The 23,927-nt window shown below is 36.2% G+C and overlaps 1 protein-coding gene across 8 annotated transcripts in view; it reads left to right on the forward strand.

Annotated features, from left to right (window-relative positions):
* The window catches only part of LOC101802174 (sodium channel protein type 2 subunit alpha), a 77,658-nt gene that overhangs the window by 8,484 nt on the left and 45,247 nt on the right, over positions 1 to 23,927 (forward strand). For 2 of the 8 annotated variants that reach the window (XM_072040864.1, XM_072040868.1), the window contains exons 2-7: positions 11,890 to 12,208; positions 15,415 to 15,532; positions 17,839 to 17,929; positions 19,701 to 19,829; positions 20,507 to 20,598; positions 21,496 to 21,768. In XM_072040864.1, the coding sequence (XP_071896965.1) occupies positions 11,942 to 12,208; positions 15,415 to 15,532; positions 17,839 to 17,929; positions 19,701 to 19,829; positions 20,507 to 20,598; positions 21,496 to 21,768 (970 nt within the window). In that variant the 5' untranslated portion in view covers positions 11,890 to 11,941. Of the gene's footprint in view, positions 1 to 3,677; positions 3,960 to 10,227; positions 10,354 to 11,889; positions 12,209 to 15,414; positions 15,533 to 17,838; positions 17,930 to 19,700; positions 19,830 to 20,318; positions 20,411 to 20,506; positions 20,599 to 21,495; positions 21,769 to 23,927 lie in introns of those variants that run through there. The other 6 variants (XM_072040863.1, XM_072040867.1, XM_072040865.1 and 3 more) reach the window with 5 other exon arrangements.

The following is a 23,927-nucleotide window of genomic DNA, read 5'->3' on the forward strand; positions in this document are numbered from 1 at the left end:
CCCAGGATAGCTTTATCCAGAAAAATGTTTTTATAGTGTTCATAATATTCTCAATTAATGTCTTGATATGACAGTTAGCTTATCATGACAATATAAAAGGCAAGCAGAAACTAGTCCTGGCAAGCTGTTTCAGTTTTTTTTAATGGCATTTCTATTTAATTGTGGACCAATTAACCACTCAGTTTCCTTTCAGATAAAAAAAAAAAAATCCTCTAAATTTAATAGAGAGTTGTTTAATGCTTCCTAATGTTGTGTATCTGACTGAGCTTTTCATTACACAGAGAAACAAATATGCTGGTCAGCTCACCAGGGAGTAGTGGTGATGCCTGCTCTCTTCCTTTGCATGGGAGGCAGAGGGGAATGAATCTATAGCCCCAAGTTTTTCTACTGGTTCCTGTATCCCGGTCTGGGAAATGCTAATATAACCACCCAGCTGTGTTCTGCGCAAGCCACCAGCCATATTATTCATCATGGGATCTGATTTCATGCTGTTTGGTGTCTTTTTTCATTTTAGGTTGCCAAACTTTGAATGTACATCCACCATTACATGCCTCATGCTGGTGACACCTTCATTTAAAATACATACTTACTCAGCTGTAGAGAAGTTTTGGACAGCTGGCAGAGCTGTGATAAATCTAACTCTTACAATTATTGTAATTAGTTTAAATGCTAAGTGCTACAACAGGAATACTCAGTTCTCACCCTGCCTTTGTTATAGTGCATCAGTAGGCAAATCGTGTATGTTTTTGTATGTCATTCTGTCTCCCAAATCATAAGTGGTTCTGTTTCTGAAAATGTAAAGTGGGAATAATGTTAAAAGGTGCAGAACAAGTGGCTGATACTTAATTAAGAGGTGTGGAAGTACAAGGTTCAATCTAAATACTCCATATTTAAAAAATCTAATTAAAATAACATTAATAAGTGGCAAAGTCAAGCTGTGGAACATTGAATAAAGGCTGTCTTTACATTGAGGAAATTAGACATACAATTTGTAGTCACCTATGAAAAGTGCTTTGAGTGAACTGCCTGCCATTGTATCGCAGTACTGAGTAGAATTCATCTCTTTCCCTTTACAGTCAGCAGAGAAACAGGGACTTCCAGAGCACTACTTCCCTTATTTTAAGGTCTGTCTAAAACAGGTCACCAGAATTGCCTTTTAAAGAACCCATTCTTCTCCAGTGACTATGAAAGCAGTTCAGATTGTCTCAGATGGAGATGTCTGTAGACAGAGACATCTGAAGGGAGGGGAGCTGTCCTACTCGTCGTCACAGAGGCAGGGGCAATAGGCAGTTCTCCAGGGCAACAAGCAGACCTTAGGCAAAGGACTGTACTTTTTGCCCATGTGGTCATCCTCTTTTCCCTTCCCACAATGCATTTTTCACAATCCATCAAGGAAGTGATGGATTCATCTTCAAAAATAATCTCACTGCTTTTAAGAGCTTGTCTGTATTGGATACTGCATAAAATAAGATATATAAACTATTTAATTGAATGTTGCTTTATAGTATCTACTGACAAATACACCAAAAGTAAGGCAAATCTCCATTGTAGCATATCCTAACATTTCAGTCCTTCTTCCTCCAAAAAGTCTTTTATCAGAGTTTTTATATATAATTTTAGGAACGGCATATCAATACCCATAAGAACAATTTGCAGTTACTCAATGTATGTTTACATATACTTTACAGGGCTCTAAGCTTTTTATCTTTATTGTTCTCTGTAAATTCACTTTCAGATCTTATTTCATTGTCCATTCTTCCAATTAATCTTAGGCCAGTTATCTCATCTCTTTATTCCCTCTCTTGCCTGTTCAGTGCAAGCTTTGTTTGCTTTGTCCTGCCTCAGCTTGGCCCATGACAGTGGCTCTCACCTCCCGTTCCTCCTTTTCCTTCACTTACTCCCAGCCTGCTCTTCTGTGACCTCAGACTCAGAAAATCAACAAGATTTTCTTGGTCATAATAATCTACAAGTCTTTGAACTTTTTGTCTCTCTTTAACCAGCCTCAAGGACTACTACTGCTAATTTTGAAACAGTCTCTTTATCCCAGCAGACAGTTCTTCCAGATATGATTTTCCTGGAGGTTTTTTCTGCTTCCAGTCTTCAATCTCAGATATATCTCCCTTTCTCCCCAACCTCCCCCCTTTTCCTTCTGTATTTCCCTTTGTATTTTTAATAACCAATGTATAGGATCATTGAGAACACAAAGATGAAAGCATTCCTAGTTGTAGGTCAAGAGTCCAAAACCAGCACAGCCTATAGCTGCAGCCCACATCTGCAGAAAAATCCCATCTGGAGACAGAGATATAACAGAAGAAATAGCACCTCTGGAATTCATAGCTTCAAACCTCTAAGGTGTTTAAAGTTTGATGTAATCAAGCAATGACTAGGAGAGAGGTCAAAAAAGGAAAATGGGACTGGTCAGGTCTCTTTAATACACAGTATTGCCAGCCCTGTCTGCAATTATCAGGAAACAGGACAACCTGTAACTAGTAGCTGGCTGGCTTGGGCCCATCTGCACTATATATCCCTAAGGATATAGTAACAACTGCTAACCCATAAACCATCATGAGACTAAAGGAATATTAACATGTAAATATGAGACCTTCTCTTAATTTCGCAAATCACTGAAACCAGTTTGCTTCTAGCTTATTTGAACTGGCACTTCCCTGAAACAAAGCCAGCTCTTCCATTCTAGTTGCAAAGGGAAGCTGGGAAGGGAGTTGTGCTTTTTGCTGCTTCTGCTTGCTTCAGAGACCTTGATATGCTTCCAAGTGCAGGTACATAGTAGGGCATTCAGGTAGGGGCATGAGAGTGCTGACGAGGAAAACAGTCTGTGGCATCCTGCTCTCTGTGGCTGATGGATACATGGAGAGTTAATGCTTCTTTCAAGCTGCATTATCCTGCAGGATCCCTGCAGCAGCTGGTGCCGTGCAGCTGCAGGGAGCCCATCAGAGGCAGCACGGTTCCCAAGGGGAAGTTCTCATGTGCTATCCATGAAGTTATGTGTCCCCCCCATGTGGAACTGGCCTCGTGGTTTTTTGGTGGCTACTGCGTATTGGTTTAGAAATAAGGTCGAGGGGCAACTGTGCTTGTTACTAATAAACTGCCCTTGCAGTTGAGGGCCTGTTTAGAGAAGGCACCATTAATTATTCGGATCCACCTAGTTTACATTGCAGACTTTCGTGGAGACGTGTACCTCCCAATGCTCTCACATAACAAAATCTATGCTCAGGGTTGTTTGGCAGCGGTGATTTTTTTTTTCTTATCCAAACAAACCAACAGCTCAAAACACAGCTACCATCTTTTAAATAGGGAGATCACATAACAACTGGCGTGGCACCCAGCTCCCTATGCTGTTATCTAGAGTTTTACGGTCTCCATTTCCTCCTCAAAAAAAAAAAAAAAGCACCCAGATGGTGCAAGGGGAGCCAGCTGATGGCGGAGCAACCAGCGGGGCTGGCCGGCACTATCCTCCCCGCAGCGCCAGGCAAACAACCCTCACGCACCGCGGGGGACCCCTCAGGCCTTGGGGGGCCCAGGCCAGTCCCCGGCCGCACCCCAGGGCTGCAGGAGGGGTTTTAGCGGGAGCCACCCCGGCCCCTCTTGGGCGGCGCCGCCGCTGCCAGGCCGCAGCGCTGGTGCCGCAGCCGCCGGGCGGTTGCTAGGCAACGCCGCCCCTCAGCGCCGCTCCCTGCCCGCGGCCCCCGCTCGCTGCCCGCGCCGCCATTGCGGGGCCGCGGCTCCTCGGGGGGCCCTGCGGGCGCCTCCCCGAGTTTGGGGTCCTGAGCCCCCCGCCCCTCAGCGGGGCGGCGTTGGCGCAGCTTCACCGGCACAGCCGGACATGGGCTGTGACAAGCGAAAAGGGCCGTTTTGGTGCCTAAATGCAGAGTGTTTGCGTTAAAAGGCAGTCAGAGATGATAAAGGCGGTAACGCAGTGTGTTTACTGCCATCACTCGTCAGTAAGTTCCGAATCATGATTTATGTTGCTTGTCCGAAATTGCTAGGTAGTTCTTACAGGAACATTAAACTCTCCTAACTGGTGGCTTCTATCCAAAAGGATGTAAATTATATATGATTAAATTTTCTGTAGCCATGATGTAGTTAAGATTAATGAAGATTTCATTCTAAACATCTTTACATAATGCCCATACTGGGAATGTTAAAGTAGGGGTTGTGGTTTGTCAGGGAAGAAATCACAGCATGTTTTATTAACAGCATAAGCAGTCAGCACATTCCCCTATTCAGGCATCTGGAAATATCTAGCTCATCCCATACATATGGCACTTCTGTTATCATTACATCTTCAAATTGTGTAGTCACTCTCCCCACACAAACACACTAAAAATGGATATATCTCTAGCCTGACACTTACTTATACAAGAACGTACTTATGGGAACATGTTCCTCACAACAGACAACAGGGCAAAGATTGATGTGATGGAAGGCCCGCCTCAGCTAGATGGCCAAAAGGCCTCAGTCTCTTAACCAGCTTCATTAGGGATGTGGTGAGTGCTCTTCTCGCATCACTTTGTCTCCCTCATTGATGGAAGACAAAAGGGAAACTTGAACTCTTTTCAATTTTTGAAGATAAACTGTTTTGAATCTTAGGTACAAATTGCCCTTTGTTTGTTCCTCTGGTCATACTAGAACAGTAGAGCAGCTCATCTGAATCTGGAATGAAGCTTATTTCACTGTATCCAATAAATAAAGTGGTATTTTCATCTAGTGAAGAAAGATACCAATAGTCTAATGCTAGAAAGAAAGACTTAAGAGCCTCCTATCTGGAAAAACAACGAGCTTTTTTCTTCATTCACTGACTTGGTTGAAAATCAGGAGTTGTTCAGAAACCATTTCTGATAAGGGAGCAAAATCTTGTGCGTAACTACAACCAAACAGTAAGTAAGCCAGTAAGCAGTAAAGATACCAGTCAACCAATTTTTATCAATGTAATTTTCATACTTCCAGGAGTACATCTTGTCGTAGCCCTATGAGCAGTGCCCTGAACTAGCTTTTAATGATGGTGAGAAAATTGATTTGAAGGAACCTCCAAACTTTCCCAATATAGATCTTTATCTATTTCGTATTAGATGATCCTTGCCACACATTTTGCATAAAATGCGGTCCTAACGTTTAGTCCATGTTGAGAGGCAGAAGGTGATGCTGGTCACCTCCCGATCTATGAACAGCAGTCCTAAGGCTTCTGTACAGGCATGCTGGCCCAATGCAATCTCTAGATTTAGTTGTATCTAGGCACTTCAGTGAGCCTTTTTGCTTGTCTATCTTAGCTATACTGTGTTGTACACCACGTGCAGGATATATGTTTACATTTGTTGACTGCATCATGTTAGAGTTCTGTTCAGCTCCAGAATTCAAGCACTGAAGACCCTCTTACTTATACTCAAGAATGTTAAGCTGTATTGAGCTTTGAAGTTAGAAACACTAAAATTTGGAAGATGCTGTTGATAGTCAGCTATTCCATTCCACTCTGAAAGTAAGGTTAATTAAGTCTCTTAACTACTTTTTCAAAGTGTGATGGATCAGCTGGTTGCTCTGGCTGAAATCCAGTCACTTACTTGTATTTTTCAGACAGGGCAGTGAACTGATCTGACTAAAGTTTAGCTGACTAAAGCCAGCACAGTGGGAAATGACCAGACTAAGAATGAATGGAGAATGGGACTATCCCTTCTGACAGCACTGTCTCATTTTGGCCTAAGGTTTTTCTGAAACTGCAGTTTCAAAGGTGACTTACTAGTTACCCATCCATTTTAAATGTTGGACAACGTGTAGGAAGCTATATTTTTATATAGCTCTTCTAAGAGCCATTTGGAAGAATGTGTTGTATAGAAACACCTACTGTTTGTATCTCACCATTCAGCACACAGATACTGCACGAAGAGACCTCTGTCAGAGCTTGGATTACTGAACATGTAATGCAGTACAGTATCAAACACAAACCTCAAGCACAGGAAAAATGATTTTTATCAGCTGTCTACTGATTTCAGCAGTGAAGTAGTGAGACCATAAATCTTAGCAGAGATCCTACATGAACTGTAAATCTTCTCCCTTCAGACAGAGTAGTCGTATTATACAGTCTTTCATGCAGTGCCATAGGATGCTGAAGAGATAGAATGCTTCTTTGAGATAGAATGGTATTTTTCCAGAATTTATTTTATCCATGTGTGGGAATAGTAGTAGTGGAAGGTGCAAGTAAGAGAATGGACTAGAGAATGGTCACTTTTAATTTGGTTGGTTTAATTTCTTCGTGTTGGACTAGGGAAAAATAAAAATAGTTGGAAGGAGAAAGAGGTGAGTAAATTAAATCTTGGGGCAGATCTCTCCTATTCCACACCAATACTTCCTTAGGCCTCATCTTCTCTTCCTCTGTGAAGAATCCCGTAAGACTTTTCCTGCTTGTGATGGGACCTTTGCCCTGTACCCCACTGACTTTTAGCAAACTTTCTCGACCAAAAGTGACTGCAGTCAAAACCCATTTATTTTCTGTTTGTGTAGCATGTAAACAATAAGCTTTTGCTTCCTTGAGGCAAAGGAATAATGCTTTGATGTTTTCTTGTTAGTTATGTTTTTATTGCTGCAGTCTGAATTCTCTCCAGAAGGCCCCCATCAATTAGAAGAGTAGTACCCAGTTGGATATGGTGTTCCGACTAGACTTTGCAATGCTCAGAAGAGTAGAAGATCATTTCACAAGTTTATAAATCAAGTACTTTTTTTTTTTTCAAGACACATTTTTCAGTCATACTTAGTTTCTGATACAGTGAGTACTCCATATATTTTTCTGCAGAACTATTCCATATATTTTTCTGCAGAACTATTGATAAGTTTTTCTACCTTGCCCTGTAATTTTCCAATGATTATTCTTGCTTAAATATAAAACTTGAATTGTGTAATTTTTTGAGACCTATTTATTTTTTGTCAGGACTTGTAGTCCTCCCAGTTCCACATAATCTGCAAAGCTGGCAAACAAGTAATTCAGTAGTTACAGTAAATATTTTAATTAGCATGTAGGGAAGAGGCGACAAGAATTTCTTTAGATTCAATGTATGGGATTAAGTGTGTAGTATTTAGAAGACAGAGCTCTCTTCCCAATTTCGCTCCTCTTCTCCTTCCCTTTGCTCTTTAAAAACAAAAATTACTATTTTATTTTAGAGCATACACTTTTTTTTAATTATTTTTAAGATTAATTTTCTTAGAGTAGTATTTTGAAAGCTACATCAAATTCCAAAGTAACCTACACTTTGGTCATAGTTGCTAATTACCATTATACTTTGGGGACAAATTTTATTTGAAATTTATATTAATTGTTTCAGCAATGAAAGTAGAAATACACCAATGTAATTTACTCCAGTCACAAATTTAGGAAGCATTGTCAAAGAAAGAGCAAGCTATTCTGCAGAAAAGACTAGATGAGCTTGATTACTAGCATTACTGGAATGAGATGAAATTCAGAACTATAAATGAAAAGGCATGCACTTAGGGACAATTCTGTTAGAGTGCAGGAACACAGCTGGGAATAACTGAGAGTGAAAGGATCACAGAACCACAGAGTGATGGCAAGTTGCCACTTGTACATTTTAATGCTCAACCTTAATATTTAACACACGGTTTAATTTTTACAGAGTTTTGAGAAGAAGCACTTTTTTCTATTTTCTTTTTTTTTTTAAAAAAAATAATTATTAATCAGGGTTATCTATAGGTTAAGGGCTCCTAGACATCCTGGAAATGACTCAGAAGTTTCTCAGCTCTGTCCAGTGAAAAAGTCATTCATTGTCATGTAGAATTTCTTTACATGTGACAGAGAACACTTCTTCCACTCTGCCTTTTATATGGACAATGAGTGCTTCTTCGCTGTATGAATAGAAAATAGGACAAAGTCCATGTCACGCTTTCACACATGCCATAATAGTGGGAACGTGGATGCCACTGGTGATCGAACTAGGCATAAAGTTTATCCGTGGATGTGGGTAGGAAATTGGACAACAGTCGAATGTCAACTATTACCAGAATTCGTATTATTCCATATTTATATTTTAGGTAGTTTTTGATGTGAACAATAATTTTCAAATGTAAGTTACATTTGATTTTTTTTTGATTGATACTGATCGATTTAATCATAATCTCTTCCTATCTCTATTAATTTTATCTATCACATTTAAAATAGCTATGTAGCATCCAATTAATACTTTTTAACAATTTTTACTGGTTTCTCTGCCTGTACTACTGTGGTCTCCTCTTTAGGAATATATATATTTCTCTTTTAGATTGCAAAGACTATGTTGCATTTCCCTCCCCTCTGTGTCTCTAAAGTGCTTGTTCTTTTCACCTTACAGTCTAGCAAGACCACAGACCCAAGTATCTAAGGCTAGTGTCCCTCTGGCTGTTTTCTTTTCGTCTTTACTGTTCACTGTTTATCCTAGTTCAGTGCCTGTAGATTGTATAGCATAGGTGGAAATCAAATTGAGGTCTCAGGTAATTACTGACCCATATCATAAGTAATAAATAATCAGACTAATCATACAGTTTAATGTAGTATAACAGTAGTGGCAGAGGGAAGCCCCTTTTCCATATTGTGTGGATTACCCGAGCTTTTCAGGTACTTGCCTTATTTTATCTTTCATAAGCAGCTGCATAAACACATACACACATCTGCATTTATTAATAATCAACATCCTTTTGTAGTCAGAAGCTGCTTTACCCCTTCTGTGAATTTTGTGCTGTCTCATAATCCTCTTATTTTGAGGCTGCAGAGCAGCTCCAAGTAAACCACAGTCCTAAGCGGAGGCAGCCAGAAGTTGTCATCCAAAGCTTTTTAACCAAAAAAACATGATCACATAGAACTGTTTGCAAAATTTCTATGGATTTCATTCAATCATTTGTAAAAGTAGAAAGTCACATGAAAAGACTTTTCATTCTAACACTGCTTTTACTATAATCTTAAAATATTCTGTAGTGTTTAAATGATTTAGAACCAATTCACTACTTCTGATGTGATTAAATTATATTTGCTGTGACACACTTGTTCTTAATTGCCTAAAAGTTTTGAAAATTCTCTTTTGATCCAATCAAACTGTTCTTTCTCTTGCCACAATTGCCAAAGAACCAAATTATCAATATTTGTCCTTTTTTTTCACTGTCCTCTTTTAATGCCACAGAAGTGGCTTTTCTTCTGCTTTCGTATTCTTTGCTTCTCCAATCTTTCTCACTTTATAGTGACCCTTTACTTTTTATTACTTTCCACAGCTTCTTTAATCCCTTTCTCAGCTCAAGGAAAGGAGATGGCAGAGGGACCAAAATAAATGACTACCTGAAGGTCTGAATCTCTAGGTACAGAAATGTGTTGCTTGAAAAGTTTGAAGATATTAGGGTATGTGTGAGAGTAGGAGGGAAGGACGGAATATTTCTGGTCATGAAAGAGGGGGGATAAAATAGTGATATCAATGCAGTGGGAGAAAGAATGAAAATCAGTAAGCATAGAAAACACAGATTAAGCAGGAGAGAGAAAAGAAGTAAGATGACATTTAGGTTGTGTGTAGCCCAAAGCTGATTGACTTGCCACATGGGAAGGGCTTGTAGTGCTCCTCCTGGTCTTGTCTTGTTCCCTTCTGATAGTGGGTGATTACTGTACAGCAATTCTCTACTGCAGTGGACTTTACAAACTGCCACCCTTCCTCTGCGTTGCTGGGTTTCCTAGATTTAGAAAGAATATACATCAAATGTTCTATGTATGTATATTAGAAAACAGATAGAAGCTTTGGTTGAAAATAAACCAGACTGCTGGGAGGCTCAGCAACTGCTTTGGTTGTATACTTGTCTGTGCAACCACCATTTTTCTATTTCTCTTACTTTGCTATCCCTCCTACTTTCTTTTCTGTGTCACCTTCCAGTTTTAACAGCTATGGTCTCAACAGCAGTAGCTGCTATATATTCAAAAGAATTTTTGAGAATACAGAGACCTGGCTGGTTATATAAAATTGTATATTTTAGTCCCAGAGTCTCAGCTTAAGCAAGTGTTCGAGCATGCAAAAATTCTTTACCATTTCTGACAGAAATTTATGGATATATATCGGTACCATCTAGTGGCAATAACAGTTACAACACCTAGTAGTCTCTCACAGGAAATGCCAGAGTTGACTTCAATAACCAGGATCCTTCAGCAGGAAGTTAGGTGTGGTCTGTAGAAGGAGAATTAAAAAAAAAAAAAAAAAAAAAAAAGAAAAGAAAAAGAAAAAAAAAAAAGGAAAAAAAAAAAAAAAGAAGAAGGAAAAGACATGATGGAATTTTAGCTGCAGTCTTCCCTGGTGCCATTCCAAACCCACATAAGTGCAAGATTCTACACTGGTAATCAATTTTTAATTGTTTTCTGCAGTATTAAGACAAGATTATGCTTTTTTTTTTCCTGTCATTGACTATAAAATCTGACAGGATTCTGCAGTAGGACCACTTGCATTTTCCTAATTAACCCTTCTGCTGCTACTGGTCTGTGCATGTGTTCCAGCAGCAGCTTGCTACAGACCGTCCATGACAGAATGCACCAGGTGCATTTGCCCGCAGTGGAAGAGGATGTTTGCAGGGAGACCTGCAGGAGTTGGGATGTGTGGGGATGTCTATGTAGGTGTAAATGGCTATATGCATATGGATGAAAAGGAGGAGAAAGTATCGTGCCGCAGTTTATTTAGCAGGCTTCCAAAATAGGAATTTGTTGCAGCTGTGCTGGAGTATGTATATTTAGTGAGACAGTAAAATAGGATCATACTGATTGTATTCTAACTATTGTATCATTTTAATTTGATAATTGTTTCTTGGGTTTATTTACTTACACAGAAGTTATTTTTTACTGCATTTGCTGTATTTTTAATGTGCTTACACAGGATAAGGACTCTCAAGAAAAATGCATGGCAGAGATCGTGTTTATGATTTCATATTAAAGTATTTGCATTAAAAATATTTTCTGTTTGTTCTTTTTAACCGAACTGTTTGGAGACATCAAGAAAAAATAGTTCTGCTCTTCTCACTGAAAATTGTTTAAAATATATATAATTCTATATAATGTATATATATATAATAATAATATACTTTATATGGTATCAATACTAAAAGGTCAACAAGTGCATTATCTAATGATTAAATATAATTTTTGTTTAATTCAGCAATTCTTCCAGTGCACAGTGTGTTACCAGGCAGGGGATCTGAATACAGGTGCTTATGCCTGGTCCCTTGTTTCCTGAGCTGGCAGCTCTGCAAAGGCAGCATATTTGTACCTGAGCAGAAGGAGCATCTCACATTGCTTTAAAGTGATCCTTCTGGCTTTATGTGGCAGTAGTGGATTCTGAGAGTGATTACTGGTCCATCTTGCTGTAGGGATGGTTGGTTCAAGTTACAGCTTTCAGGATAATAAAAAGGTGAAGTGACTGGAGTTTCACTCCTCAAAACTGAACCATAAACAATTCTGAACTGCTGTTGCCTCACACTGAATGTGCTGGAAAGTATCTCCTACTTTATTCAATGGATTGATCATAGGATTACCCTTGAAAAAAGCAAGGTGATGTTGTTGTGTTATATGTGACATTTTTATACAATCTTTTTTTTTTGACAATCTACCTTCACAAGGACTAAGAATTTTTTAAATTAAATGTCACAAGAATTGATGCTTTTACCTCCAAGAGGTTAGCTGCAAAAGAAAATATTTTGTCTAGAAAAAAATAAAAATAAAAATTCACAACAATCTCCTCTTGGATAATAATTACTGTCTTTAATAAAGATGTCCCACAGAAAATTCTATGAAGGTATATTCCTTTACATTGTCTATGGCTATTTGTGTTGCTCTAAAATGTTTTTTTTTCTTTTTTCTTTTTTTTTTTTTTAATATATATTTAGCACTTTTTTATGAGAGAGGCTAAGCAGTAATTAAGAGGTGCAGGATGAAAAGATGGCACAATCAGTGCTGGTACCACCAGGACCTGACAGCTTCCGCTATTTCACAAGAGAATCACTTGCAGCAATTGAACAGCGTATCAATGAAGAAAAAGCTAAGAAATCCAAACAAGAACGCAAAGATGATGATGAAGAAGATGGCCCAAAGCCAAACAGTGACTTGGAAGCAGGAAAAACACTGCCATTTATTTATGGTGACATACCTCCAGGAATGGTGTCCGAGCCCTTGGAAGACCTGGACCCATATTATATCAATAAAAAAGTGAGTGTGTTGTATATGTCTATGAAACCTTAAGAAGATGAAAATAGAGCATATTCTCTCACAGTCTCTTTGGCTTTACACTGTTTTGGATCCAGTCTTTATTTAAAATTACATTCCCCTGACAGCTGATTTAATTGGCAGAAATCTCAATTGTAAGAACAGAAGTTAGTAATGCAAGTTTGTGGAACCTAGTCTGCAGGTAGCGATGTATTTATGTTTATTTTGATATACTTGGCATGTTACTAAAATATGTAGCTTTCATTGTTTCATATGCAGGAAAAATCTTGAAAAAGTAGCACAAGGGATATCTTTAGAATGCTATTATTTCATTAATTGTTCTGTTTTGGAAGCGAGAGGAGCAGATCTTCATCCTGAAACCCATCTGAAAGGTAGCTAGACACATGACTAGCTTTCATCACTATCGCACAGAAAGCCTAGGCTGCTTTCTCTTGCTCGTAAGGATAGGGAAGTATGCAAAGGTAATTTCTCAGGATATACTGAAGATCTTCCTTTTTCCTCTTCATTCACTCTATAGAGGAATCATACAAGGAAACTTACATACTCTGTGTTAAAAGTTTTTCACATCCAGGTTCATACTGCTCTGATTGTTATTAAAGAGGAGGTGGCAAAAAAGAGAGGCAAATAAAGAGAATGTAGAAATTCCTCTTGGAGTTTCTGCAGAACTAATTTAAATAATATTTTATAGACTTTTATTTTTTAATAAGAACATGTATTCTCTCTCTGTCTTTTTTTAAAAAAAAACAAAACAAAACAAAAAAATAAATAAACTATAACAACTGTGGGGCCAAACAGAGTAGAGCTAAGCTTTAGACTTTTGGCTGGATGGAATTAGGTTTCCTCCAGAACTCCATTCCCTTAGGATTTGGCATCGTATGTATTGCATCAGCATTATTTTACCAGAGAAGAAGAAATGACTGATGAATTTTCTGTCTCCCTCATTTTTTCTTGTTCTTTCTTTTGTTTTTCTTGTGGAATTTATCAAGTGAGTGAAAACAAGTGAATTAAAAACAAACAAAAAAACATGAAAGCAAAAAATGACTGAAGAAAATGGAAGAAAACCCTCAAGAAATGTTAGGAGTCAAACTTGAACTAATTAAAAAAAAAAAAAAAGATATTTCCTGCAGGAATTAGGGATTTACCTTATCACTAGTATGGACCTTAGAGACAACCTAAACAGAGACAACAGCTTTAAAAACTAAGCTCTACCTTAAATTTTCATTGCAGAATTTCCAAATCTCAATTCATTCTATGGAGAATTGTGACTTAAGTTTTCAATTAAATTTTAAGTTAAATATTGTGTTCTGCTCCCTTTACTCAAGTGGTTAATGCTGTTGAAGTCAGGAAGTACAGCAAATGAGATTTGGGTCGAAGTGCTGGTTTCTTTCCTTCCTCCTTTTCCAGTTCTGCAGTAATAAAAATCTAAAAAAAAATTTAAAAAATGGTGCTGGAAATCCTTAAATTAACATATGTATTATCATGGTTTGGAAACCAGAAAAGTAGTTCTGCAATTTATTGTGAAAATGAAGTATATACCTTCTGAGTTGCTTGCTCTAGAGTGAGAGACATACGTAGCAATTGCCTTGATTTTTTCCAAAAGCATTGTGGTTTCTAGCTTGAGATGTAAGATTTCAAACTACACACATTGCAATCATATTTCTCCTGATATTTTTCTTGGTGTTCTTTGTATCTTTTTGAACATTGTTTGTGTATTTAGGTCAGGTTCCATTTTAATTTTTCAATATGTCTTGGTAGGCCAGCACTGCAGAAATGATGCTTCAACAGATGTTTTGTCAGAATAAAGGGAACAGAAGACATGTGAGAAACTCTGATTTTCGGATAGAGTTTCTTGAAAGGAATATTAATGGAGTTGAAAAGCAATGATAAAAAACATAGCACATTAGAGACTAATTCTTTCTCCTCTACAATTAAGTACCAAAGTGTGGCTTGAGAATCAGCATGTATCTGAGAATGGAAATGTGTTCACTTTGGAAGAGCTAAAGTTTATGATTTCAAGCAGGGGGAGGCCTCATGTTTCCAGGATTTCAGCTGCTGTATTTGGCACACCAGCTCAGAAGGCAGAGCATAATCTTTGCAAATGCTGCCCTCTGATTCCAGCTGTGGTAGATGATGGTTCCTGGCAGTGCTCCAGGTTTGCATGGTTTATGTTCCCTTTGGGCTTTTTAGGGCTGCCACAGTGCTAACTAGATCCTCTTACCTTCAATGAACATGAACTTTCACCCATGTTTGGAAAGAAGAGATAATAGAAATAGGAATTTATCCAAATGCATGGTAATCTAAATAATAATAATTAAACAAACAAACAAACAAACAAAAAAAAACAGACAACATACTGCATATTAAATAAAGGCTTTATCCTTCTTTATTTCCCAGGTTTTAAGGAATAAATATTACATTTAAAAATGCTTTTTTAGTGTTGGCAGTATGCATGAGTTATTGGTGAAACCATGGAGAGACAGTGAAAATACATGGATTATTGAATTCTATATTAGGTAAAAGTAAAGCATGGCATAAGAAAAATAGACAGAATTGCAGGTATGAAACTCTCAAAAGAGAAGCAATATGTTATTCTTTTCATAGAGTACTGTGAAAACTATCCACTGCATTAATGTTATGTCCAAAAACTGCAATTTCCTTCTTTGCAATTTCTCCTTTGAAAATTATATCACTCCATGCACTATTGTCTTAGTACTTTCATGGTGTGATAATTAATGCTGGTTATTTGGAATGTTGGCAATTAAATGGTTCCTTAAAGTTTTTGAAAGTTGTGTACATCCGTATTTTTGTTATAAGCTGTAGAAAGTATACCAATACATCAGATATTAATACTTTTACCTACTACCTTTGCACCTTATGTACCTGTCTTTGTTTTCTAGCTAGCAATAGCAGGATTGCTTATGATTTGTAAATAAATGCTCAAAATGTTTTCATGCAAATCTATTGATAGTAATTTGACCGGAGTCTGCTATATGTGAACTGGACAAAGGCATTGTGATTCTGTGGCGGGTGGGGTGGGGTGGGGTGGGGAGGTGCAAAGAAAAGTCTGACCAAATACATTTCATTTCAATGATGAAATGAAAATTATTCAGGGTTTGAACTTGTACATTGTTTGTTACTTGTTAGTATCTTTTAAATGTTATTTTACATTCTGTGTTTCTTTTTTCCAGACCTTTATAGTATTGAATAAAGGGAAGGCAATATTCCGATTCAGTGCCACCTCTGCCCTATACATGTTAACTCCCTTCAATCCTCTTAGAAAAATAGCTATTAAGATTTTGGTACATTCATATCCTTTTCAAGTGGTTAGTCTAAAATTGTAGTCAATGAGATGAAAAACTGAAACTTAGTTTTTAAATCATTCTCTGATGCATGTTCCAAGATCAACAGATCTATAGTGCCTTGTCCTTCTTCTCTCTACTATTTCTCCCTTTTTTTTTTTTCTTTTCCCCTTTTTATTGTTTGTCATTGGTGGAAGCCAGATATCAGAAGCCAGATAACCCATCATCTTCCTTTACATTTTTTCCCGTGTCTTTCTTCTTCCCCCACCTATTTATTTTTTTCCTTCCCTCTTATTTTTCATGTAATCCTCACATCTTCTTTCATCTTTTCCCATCTCACCACATTTTTTTCACAAACAACGGACATATTGCTCAAAATACTTTTAGTTCTTCACTGACACTGTGTTAAAACCAAGTCTTTTATCCCAGTTATGTGCTCACATGAATATTTAGTGAAAATACGGTTTCATTATTCCTTTTCATTTTCGTATTCAGATCCCACTTGCAGAAGGCTAGTTTGATAGAACTGCTTAGGTTTCTTACACATTCTAAGTCCCGTATGTATCCAGCCTGTCACATTTATTTCTTGATCATTATTACCTTATGCATTTGTAATTCTGTAGATACTGTAATTTCAGTCTTCGAGTAGGTCCTGATATTTCCACATTATGGGTAGAGATTTGCAAAGGTAAATGGTCATCTCTCATTTTGTCTTTCTCAGTGTTTTGATATATGACTACAATGGGCATCCCATTGGTCTGATCCCTAATACTAATACAAAGTCATTGAGGGCTTTGACTTAAAAAAGTTTTTTCCTTAAGGAGCACATACAAATGTTTGCACACTTACATTTCAGAGGAGTCTACCATAACCACACTGACAGCAGTTTTCTGTAGTGTTACATAGAGGTATCCTAAGATCATGTAGAATAAACTTTGGAAGGATTTTGTAATAATTTTAATATAATGGAAGTCTGATAATTATGATTACCTAATATGTGTTGGATGTTGTTATCAATGGCTAGCCTACAAATGACTTCAGAATCAGTCATAACACTGCATAGTCTGCTTTATATTTGCTTGCTAAAAGCGCCACTACAAATAACTATTTGAGAGTTATATGACACTCTGTAGCATGTAACAGAGCATTATTCAATTACATGGAGTAATGGAAGATCATGGAAGTAAGATGGTAGTAAATACGTGTAGTGACCAAAGTCAGAATATTAAAAATCATTGTTTAACATTTTGGGAAGGTACATTCGTACATTCCAGTTATTTCTCACCTGATGAAAGAATAGTGAGGATTTTCAACCGTGAGAAGATATTTCTTCAAAAAGGGATTGCCTATCTACGTTATGCGCTTGTGAAGTAGTCATAACACATTATTTATTGTTTTAGAATACTGTCTTTTCTCTTCTGCTCCTTTCACGTATTAATTATAGAGCAAGAAGCTATGTTCCAAGTAAAAGGTTTGAAATCTGTTTAATGAGATGAAAGACCTGGAGAATTGCTGGCTGTAATGTCATTAGTTTGACACTTCAGAAGGCAGAGTTATTTACTGTTGCTTGAAGGTTTTGTTTTGTTTGGTTAATGTAGACATATAAAGGGATGTGTGAGGAGAACATTACAGTACTTCCCACACTATAATACTCAGATTCCTAGAGTGGAGCACCATGTCAACCTACATTTTAGTTAAATAAACTAAAGCTCTTAAAATCGAGTTTTGCTCTCTCTTAATTTTAGGTAATGGTGCCATCGTGTGGACATTTTGTGTATCATTGTGCGGTTTTCATTTCTGTGTTCCTATTTTCATTTCTAAAAATGTGTAAGTCCTGTGAGTGAAGGTTTGTAAATCCAGAGCCGTTCTGTCACAATCAGTGAAATTATTTATGACTTGGAATTTTTCTGGAATTTGCATTGAAGCAAAAACAACAACAAAAAACATACATAGAGAAAACAGGTCAGCCTGTTTTGTCTAGGTTATCCAACAAAATTAATTTTTTGTATTACTCCACTAGATTAGAAGCCACTACTTTAAATGTTCAAATTTTTGTTTCAAAAGAAAAAAATCATATAAGTTAAGTGATTTTTTGCGTATATATATGTTTAGCTTTCTTTCAATTTTTAGTGTGTGGTTGTTCTCTTTTAACTAAAAAGCAGTGACTATGGATAACATACTCATATTTCCTGAGCATCAGTATAGCAGTGGAGGGATAAATAGCTCCTGATACTGGATATCTGCCAGGCCATGGTGTTGTTTGATATTCTTTTAATAAGATTTTCTGGCTTACATTCCTTAACTCTTAACCTACGTTATTCAGCATGCTTATCATGTGCACTATTTTGACCAACTGTGTATTTATGACCATGAGTAACCCTCCAGACTGGACAAAGAATGTAGAGTAAGTTAAATGGATTTTCTTTGACATTTCTTTGAATTCAGTAATTTGAAATAATTGCTGTTTATCATGTTATATTAATAAGGATGACATTTACTGACAACAACTACTTTGTGGCATATGCTTTAAGCAGCCATTCAGATGCTAGTTTCTTCTGTGTAAATCAATATATTTTCTAACACTTCCCTCATTACAGTTTGTTAAATTTCAATTCTCCATTTGCAACATTAGATGGGTAATATAAGAAGATGAAGCTAGTCTTATGACCATGCAAAAAAGTGGATGATAAATATTTTACACTGCATTCTGTGTTGCGTCTTTGCAAGAACCTGGGGAAATGCACCCTCCTATTTCTATTGCAGCAGCCATTACAGATAAAGAGTCCACTGGATAGCTGTGTTTAGCATTGTGCATCTTTCATTTACCACAGACAGACCAATAATGAAATGTTAGTATGAAAAATAAGCTATTACAAAAGTATTTAAGGCATTGGCTAATCCTCCCATAGGAAGTAACAGCTAGAAAAAGAAAAGTTCCAATATGGTATCAACACTTTGGTCCCCATATACAATTGGCTCAAATTTTGTTATGGCTCCAAGGCTGTAGACTGCACTGTGAAACACTGCTCTTGATGGTGCTTCATTTTTGTAATAGCATTTTATGCTTCTGCTGCTTCTTCCCTCCTAACTGCTTTGGATGATAAGTACCAGTTTAATCTTTGGTAATCAACAGGGCTAATCATAGGGCTATTAAAGACAGTGTAGGCATTCTCATTTTGAGTTCAATATGAACTACATGCATTCAGGATGTCTGGCATTTTGTAAGTATTTATGAATAAAGATAGCTAGCTTGAATATTTCTTCATGTCATTATATTATGCCATTTATATATATAATGGAAATCCTGTCATCGGTTGAGTAAAGTTGTGCAGGAAAAACATTTTTTATAGTGATTGAACTGAAGAAAGTTCATACTGGAAAATTGGTTTCAGGTTGAGTCAAGTCTGAAAAGCAGTTCAAACATTTTAAATGGTTTAATTTGAAAAAGTCTGTTTTATCATTTTTTCCATTAAAGATACAAATGAAACTAAATTTCAAAATGACATCATTTGGAGATAGAAAATTGAAGTGGCTCAGAATGACAGAATTAAACATTTTTACCTTTTATGTTTCAGCCACATTTTTTTTTAGTAGCTGAATTTTATTGAAATTGGTGAATATTTTTGGTTGTTCTTGCACAGGATTTTTCATCTGAAAACACTGGGTTTGTTTCAGTACTATGCCTGCCTTGCTGAAGGTGCAGTACTGGGTACAACTACTCTGTAACAAAGTCAATGAGTGATGCTGAGAGGTTAACAGGTTGTGAGATCATGGTACTGTCCAATATTTCAGTATAAAAACAATATTGAAGAAATACACTTTTAGACTGGAAGCAACTTTTGAAATCACTATGTATTTACATGTATTTTCTTACAGCATTGATTTAGATTGGACATAAACATGCACCAATGAAGTAACAGGGAATTTTACATCTGATTCATTGGTGTAGATTATAGAATCTGATCTTTGTCCTACAGATTGTCATGTAGTCTTTTAATTGTAATTTGATTCCTACTTCTCCCTTAAGTAATAAATTGTGCAGATGTTTAAATTGGTTGTATTTTGCATTAAATTTTTAATGCCGCTCAAAGAGAAGAAGGTAGGATTAAAGAGCATACTGTGTACAGAAAACATAAATGTGTTTCTATAAACTCTGTCTTGCATATTTTTCTTAGATACACATTCACTGGAATTTATACCTTTGAATCACTTATTAAAATTCTTGCAAGGGGCTTCTGCTTAGAAGATTTTACATTTCTTCGAGACCCGTGGAATTGGCTAGATTTCACTGTCATTACATTTGCGTAAGTCTCCTTTTTTTTTATAAAAAAAATATCTTTCTGATAGCATGAAATTAGTCACTAAAAATTGCCTCATATTTTGTCAGCCAGAACATTTGGAGCCTGGACTTCCTGCGGTTTCAATATGTTTCTTCTACCTCTTTTACACATTTTAGTATTTCTAACTGAGCATGTGCTGCAGAGGCCAGCATGGTGTGTCAGCCTGTTAGAATTGTGAATGCCATCAAGCCTGAACTGTTCATATCCTGTCTCCTTTCTGCATACCAGAATTAAAGGAATCATTCTGACTTCCTGCTAGAAGCTGACCAAATTAGGTTCCAAAAATCAAGTGAATGTGGTTTACTTTGATAAAATTTAATTTAATTTTATGGTCAGAAGGATATTTATAACGCAGGCAAAATACAGTGAACGCTGAAGAGGTCTTAATCAAAGACCCAAGCAAATAGAATAAAATCTGCCTCAATTCTGAGTAACTGTGATTTAATCCTACAGGTATGTAACAGAATTTGTAAACCTAGGCAATGTTTCAGCTCTTCGAACTTTCAGAGTATTGAGAGCTTTGAAAACTATTTCTGTAATCCCAGGTAAGATGTAGTTGGTGTAAGGTGTTAGGCCCCTCGTTTCTCCAATTGTTATTTGTGTGCTGTCATTGTGTTTGTGTGTGAACTCCCCTATTACAGATATGTGACAGAGTTTGTGGACCTGGGCAATGTCTCAGCGTTGAGAACATTCAGAGTTCTCCGAGCTTTGAAAACAATATCAGTCATTCCAGGTGAGAGCTAGGTTAAACACTGAGGCTGACTTTTGTTCTGCAGAGGCTGTACTCACGTTTTTAAAACATAAGCCTTGTTTGCTACACATTGTTAACAAAATAAAAAAGCAGGAATCAAGATACAATTTTATTTAGATTGATTTTTGCTTTTTTTATTAGCTGTGTTTTCTTTTCAAAAAATCAGCCTTTGAGTTTAACAAATTCTTGCATGAGATATTTGCAGTAAACAGCCTATGTGATTTGCATCTTATGACATCAAGCTTTCCTTTATATGTTTTAAATATAAGTTAATTTTAAGCTTTCATATTGATGCAAATTTTATCATTTATTACAGGCACTTGATATATCAACTTTAACTCAGTTTCAAATGTCATATATAAAAAATTAATCTCTAAAGGATAGCATGGGCCATGCATGGGGAATTGTTTTAAAGATGTCTTTCTTCTCCAAACCATCATCCCTCTCATATCGTAAGAACATTATTATTAGGTTATCTTTAAAATAAGAATTTATTATGTCTTTGTAATAGGTTTATAAATGCAGAATAATTTTTGAAAAGTTCATATAAGAAAGGTTTGGGCAAGAAGCATCAGCAAAAGCAAACAGTACTTTCCTATGTAAGGTTGAGATATAGCATGAGTAATAAAATCACTTGTTTTGGCATAAACAATATGTTTGGTAATAGCTACTTTTTATTTCTGTACACTCTAGAATAAGCATAAATTTACAGCTTTTCACTCATCTTCACAAGTAACCAGTCTTTTCATGGGTATTATTGTATCACAAACATTAGACTCATTTAGTTGTCATTCTGCATGAAATCTAGAAAAAAATCACATGATTTTTTTGTGTGTTTAGTATGTTTAACATCATCATAAAAATCTTTTCTCTTTGCAGGCTTGAAGACTATCGTGGGAGCCCTAATTCAGTCTGTGAAGAAGCTCTCAGATGTTATGATCCTGACTGTGTTTTGTCTGAGTGTATTTGCACTAATAGGGCTGCAGCTGTTCATGGGCAACTTGAGGAATAAATGCCTGCAGTGGCCTCCAGACAATTCTACTTTTGAAACAACTGTTATTTCCTACTTTAATAGCTCTATAGGTGAAAATGGCACATTTATTAATACAACAATGACAACATTTAACTGGGATGAGTACATCGAAGATAGAAGTAAGAATGATACCTTTTACTGCATTATTTTTTCTGAAACTTTTTAAAAGTTACAAAAGCATATCAGTATCTTTTCACTGCAATTAAAATGTTGATTCCTAGTCAAGAAACATAAAAGCACTTATATTTTTTGCAGATTATAGTTTTCATTTTCATTTAAAAAATAAACACTTTGTGTTGTAAATAAAGCAACAGTCAAAATGTAGGTTAATATATTCATGATATTGTACTGGGTACCAACAAATCTTTTTTTTTTTTTTTTTTTTTTACGTTCTACTGTGTAGGACTTTAGAGTAAATCCAAGTTGTGCGTAGGACTTTTAGACAGCGTAGGACTTTTAGACATTGTGCTCCACATTGGAGCACAATGCAGAAATATCCTGAAATAGTGTAACAGTTCTAATACGGGATCTGAAATCTGTATAGCTACATTAGTGCAAGATAATGCCCCAAATCATAAATCCACATTTGGACATCAGTTATCTCACTAATCCTACTGCAGCATGTAAATGAAGCTGCACTGTTTGTTCTGGAATTTGGTTGAGAACATCTCTGCACCATACTCCCTTGCACAGCACAAACATGTCTTTATGAGTATACTGGTCCTATGCATCTAAACATAGCAAAATAAGAACCACATTACATGTTATGTATCTTTTCATTTGTTTCTAATCTGTTGAAAATCAAGAAACTAGTATTTTTTTCTCTGTTGTACCACGTAATACAGTGTTTTCACATGAGAATTAAGGTAGTTTAGTTAATGTCACTGTGTTAACAGTGACATCTGTAATATATCTGCTCTGTTAACAGAACAGTCTTAAAACTCAGAACAGCTCTGAAAGTATCCCTAGTGCATTGCTATTCTGTCTTTCATAATGGAAAATAGCTTCTGTCTCTCCTATTTATATATAGTTAATGTATTTAGAGTTTTAACTTTGCAATTAGGCACAATCTTTTTTTTTAATTTTATAAAAAAAAATAATTAAAAAAATAATATATATATTTTAATTTTTATAAAGTCTGCATAAATGGTGCAACTGATGAATACATCACTGAAAGTTAGGATCCCTCATTTTAACAGCTAAATGCTTTTGGATCCAAGTCTGGTTGCTTTATATACTTTTTAATATACTTATGCTTATACTTCTTAACATACTTTTTAATATACTTATACTTTAATATACTTACGTATGCTTTTTAATATACTTATCATTTCAGCATGCTAGTAGTCTCATAAAAATGCAGGCTTTGAGAAGATTTTGGATGATAACCTGTTCTTAAAAACCTCCGAAAAATAAATTCTATTGCTATTCTAATCTATTCAATTCTATCTCATTCAATTTCTTTCCATTCCATTCCCTCTTGAGCTGCTTCTAGTACTACATCACACAAATAGGAAGTTTTTCTGACCTAAATTTTCTGAATTTCAAATACTACTTCTTCTGTGATCTTAAGAATAAGATAATAATAGTCTACTTTATATTAATCTTTACAACATTTTAAAAATGTAATCTTCTCTCTGGTGTTTTCTAAACTAAGCAAACCTATTTTCTCTGTTTCATGTTCTCTGTATCTCTTTGACAATCTTTGCTTTTCTGGACTGTTTCCAATTAGTCTGTTTTATTATGGTTTTCGTTTGTTTGTTTTAAGTAAGGTGCTCAAATCTGGTACTTACTCCTCTAGTAAAGGTACAAGGTAGTGAGAAGTAATTAGCTCATGCCACAGATCTGACGTTCCTATTAATACATCTCAAAATTACACCATTATTGTAATGTGATGTATTGTTGATTCACAGTTAGCTTGTGGTTCATGACAGTCATTGCATCTTTTTGTACAGCAATGGCTGTGGCCAGGTCCTATCTGTTTTGCATGTATGTATTCCATTTTGTCTTGTCAACTGTAGTGTTTTCCACTTGTCTCTGTTGAAATAAATCCAATTGCTTTTAGACCAGCTTGTTAGTTTGCAAAAGTCATTCTAAATTTCAGTCATCTCCTCTCCTAGCTTTATGTCTTCAACATATTTGATGCTTTTTTTTTTTTTTTTTTGTATTAGGTCTCATCTTGAGCTGTTAATGAAACTTGTTATAAAAACTGTGTATAGTGCAGATCCTTTGAAGATCTTCAGAAAATGCCCTTCTGAATTGACAGTGGGTCACTGGC

Source organism: Anas platyrhynchos, chromosome 7 (assembly GCF_047663525.1).
Source record: "Anas platyrhynchos isolate ZD024472 breed Pekin duck chromosome 7, IASCAAS_PekinDuck_T2T, whole genome shotgun sequence".
Lineage (NCBI taxonomy): Eukaryota > Metazoa > Chordata > Aves > Anseriformes > Anatidae > Anas > Anas platyrhynchos.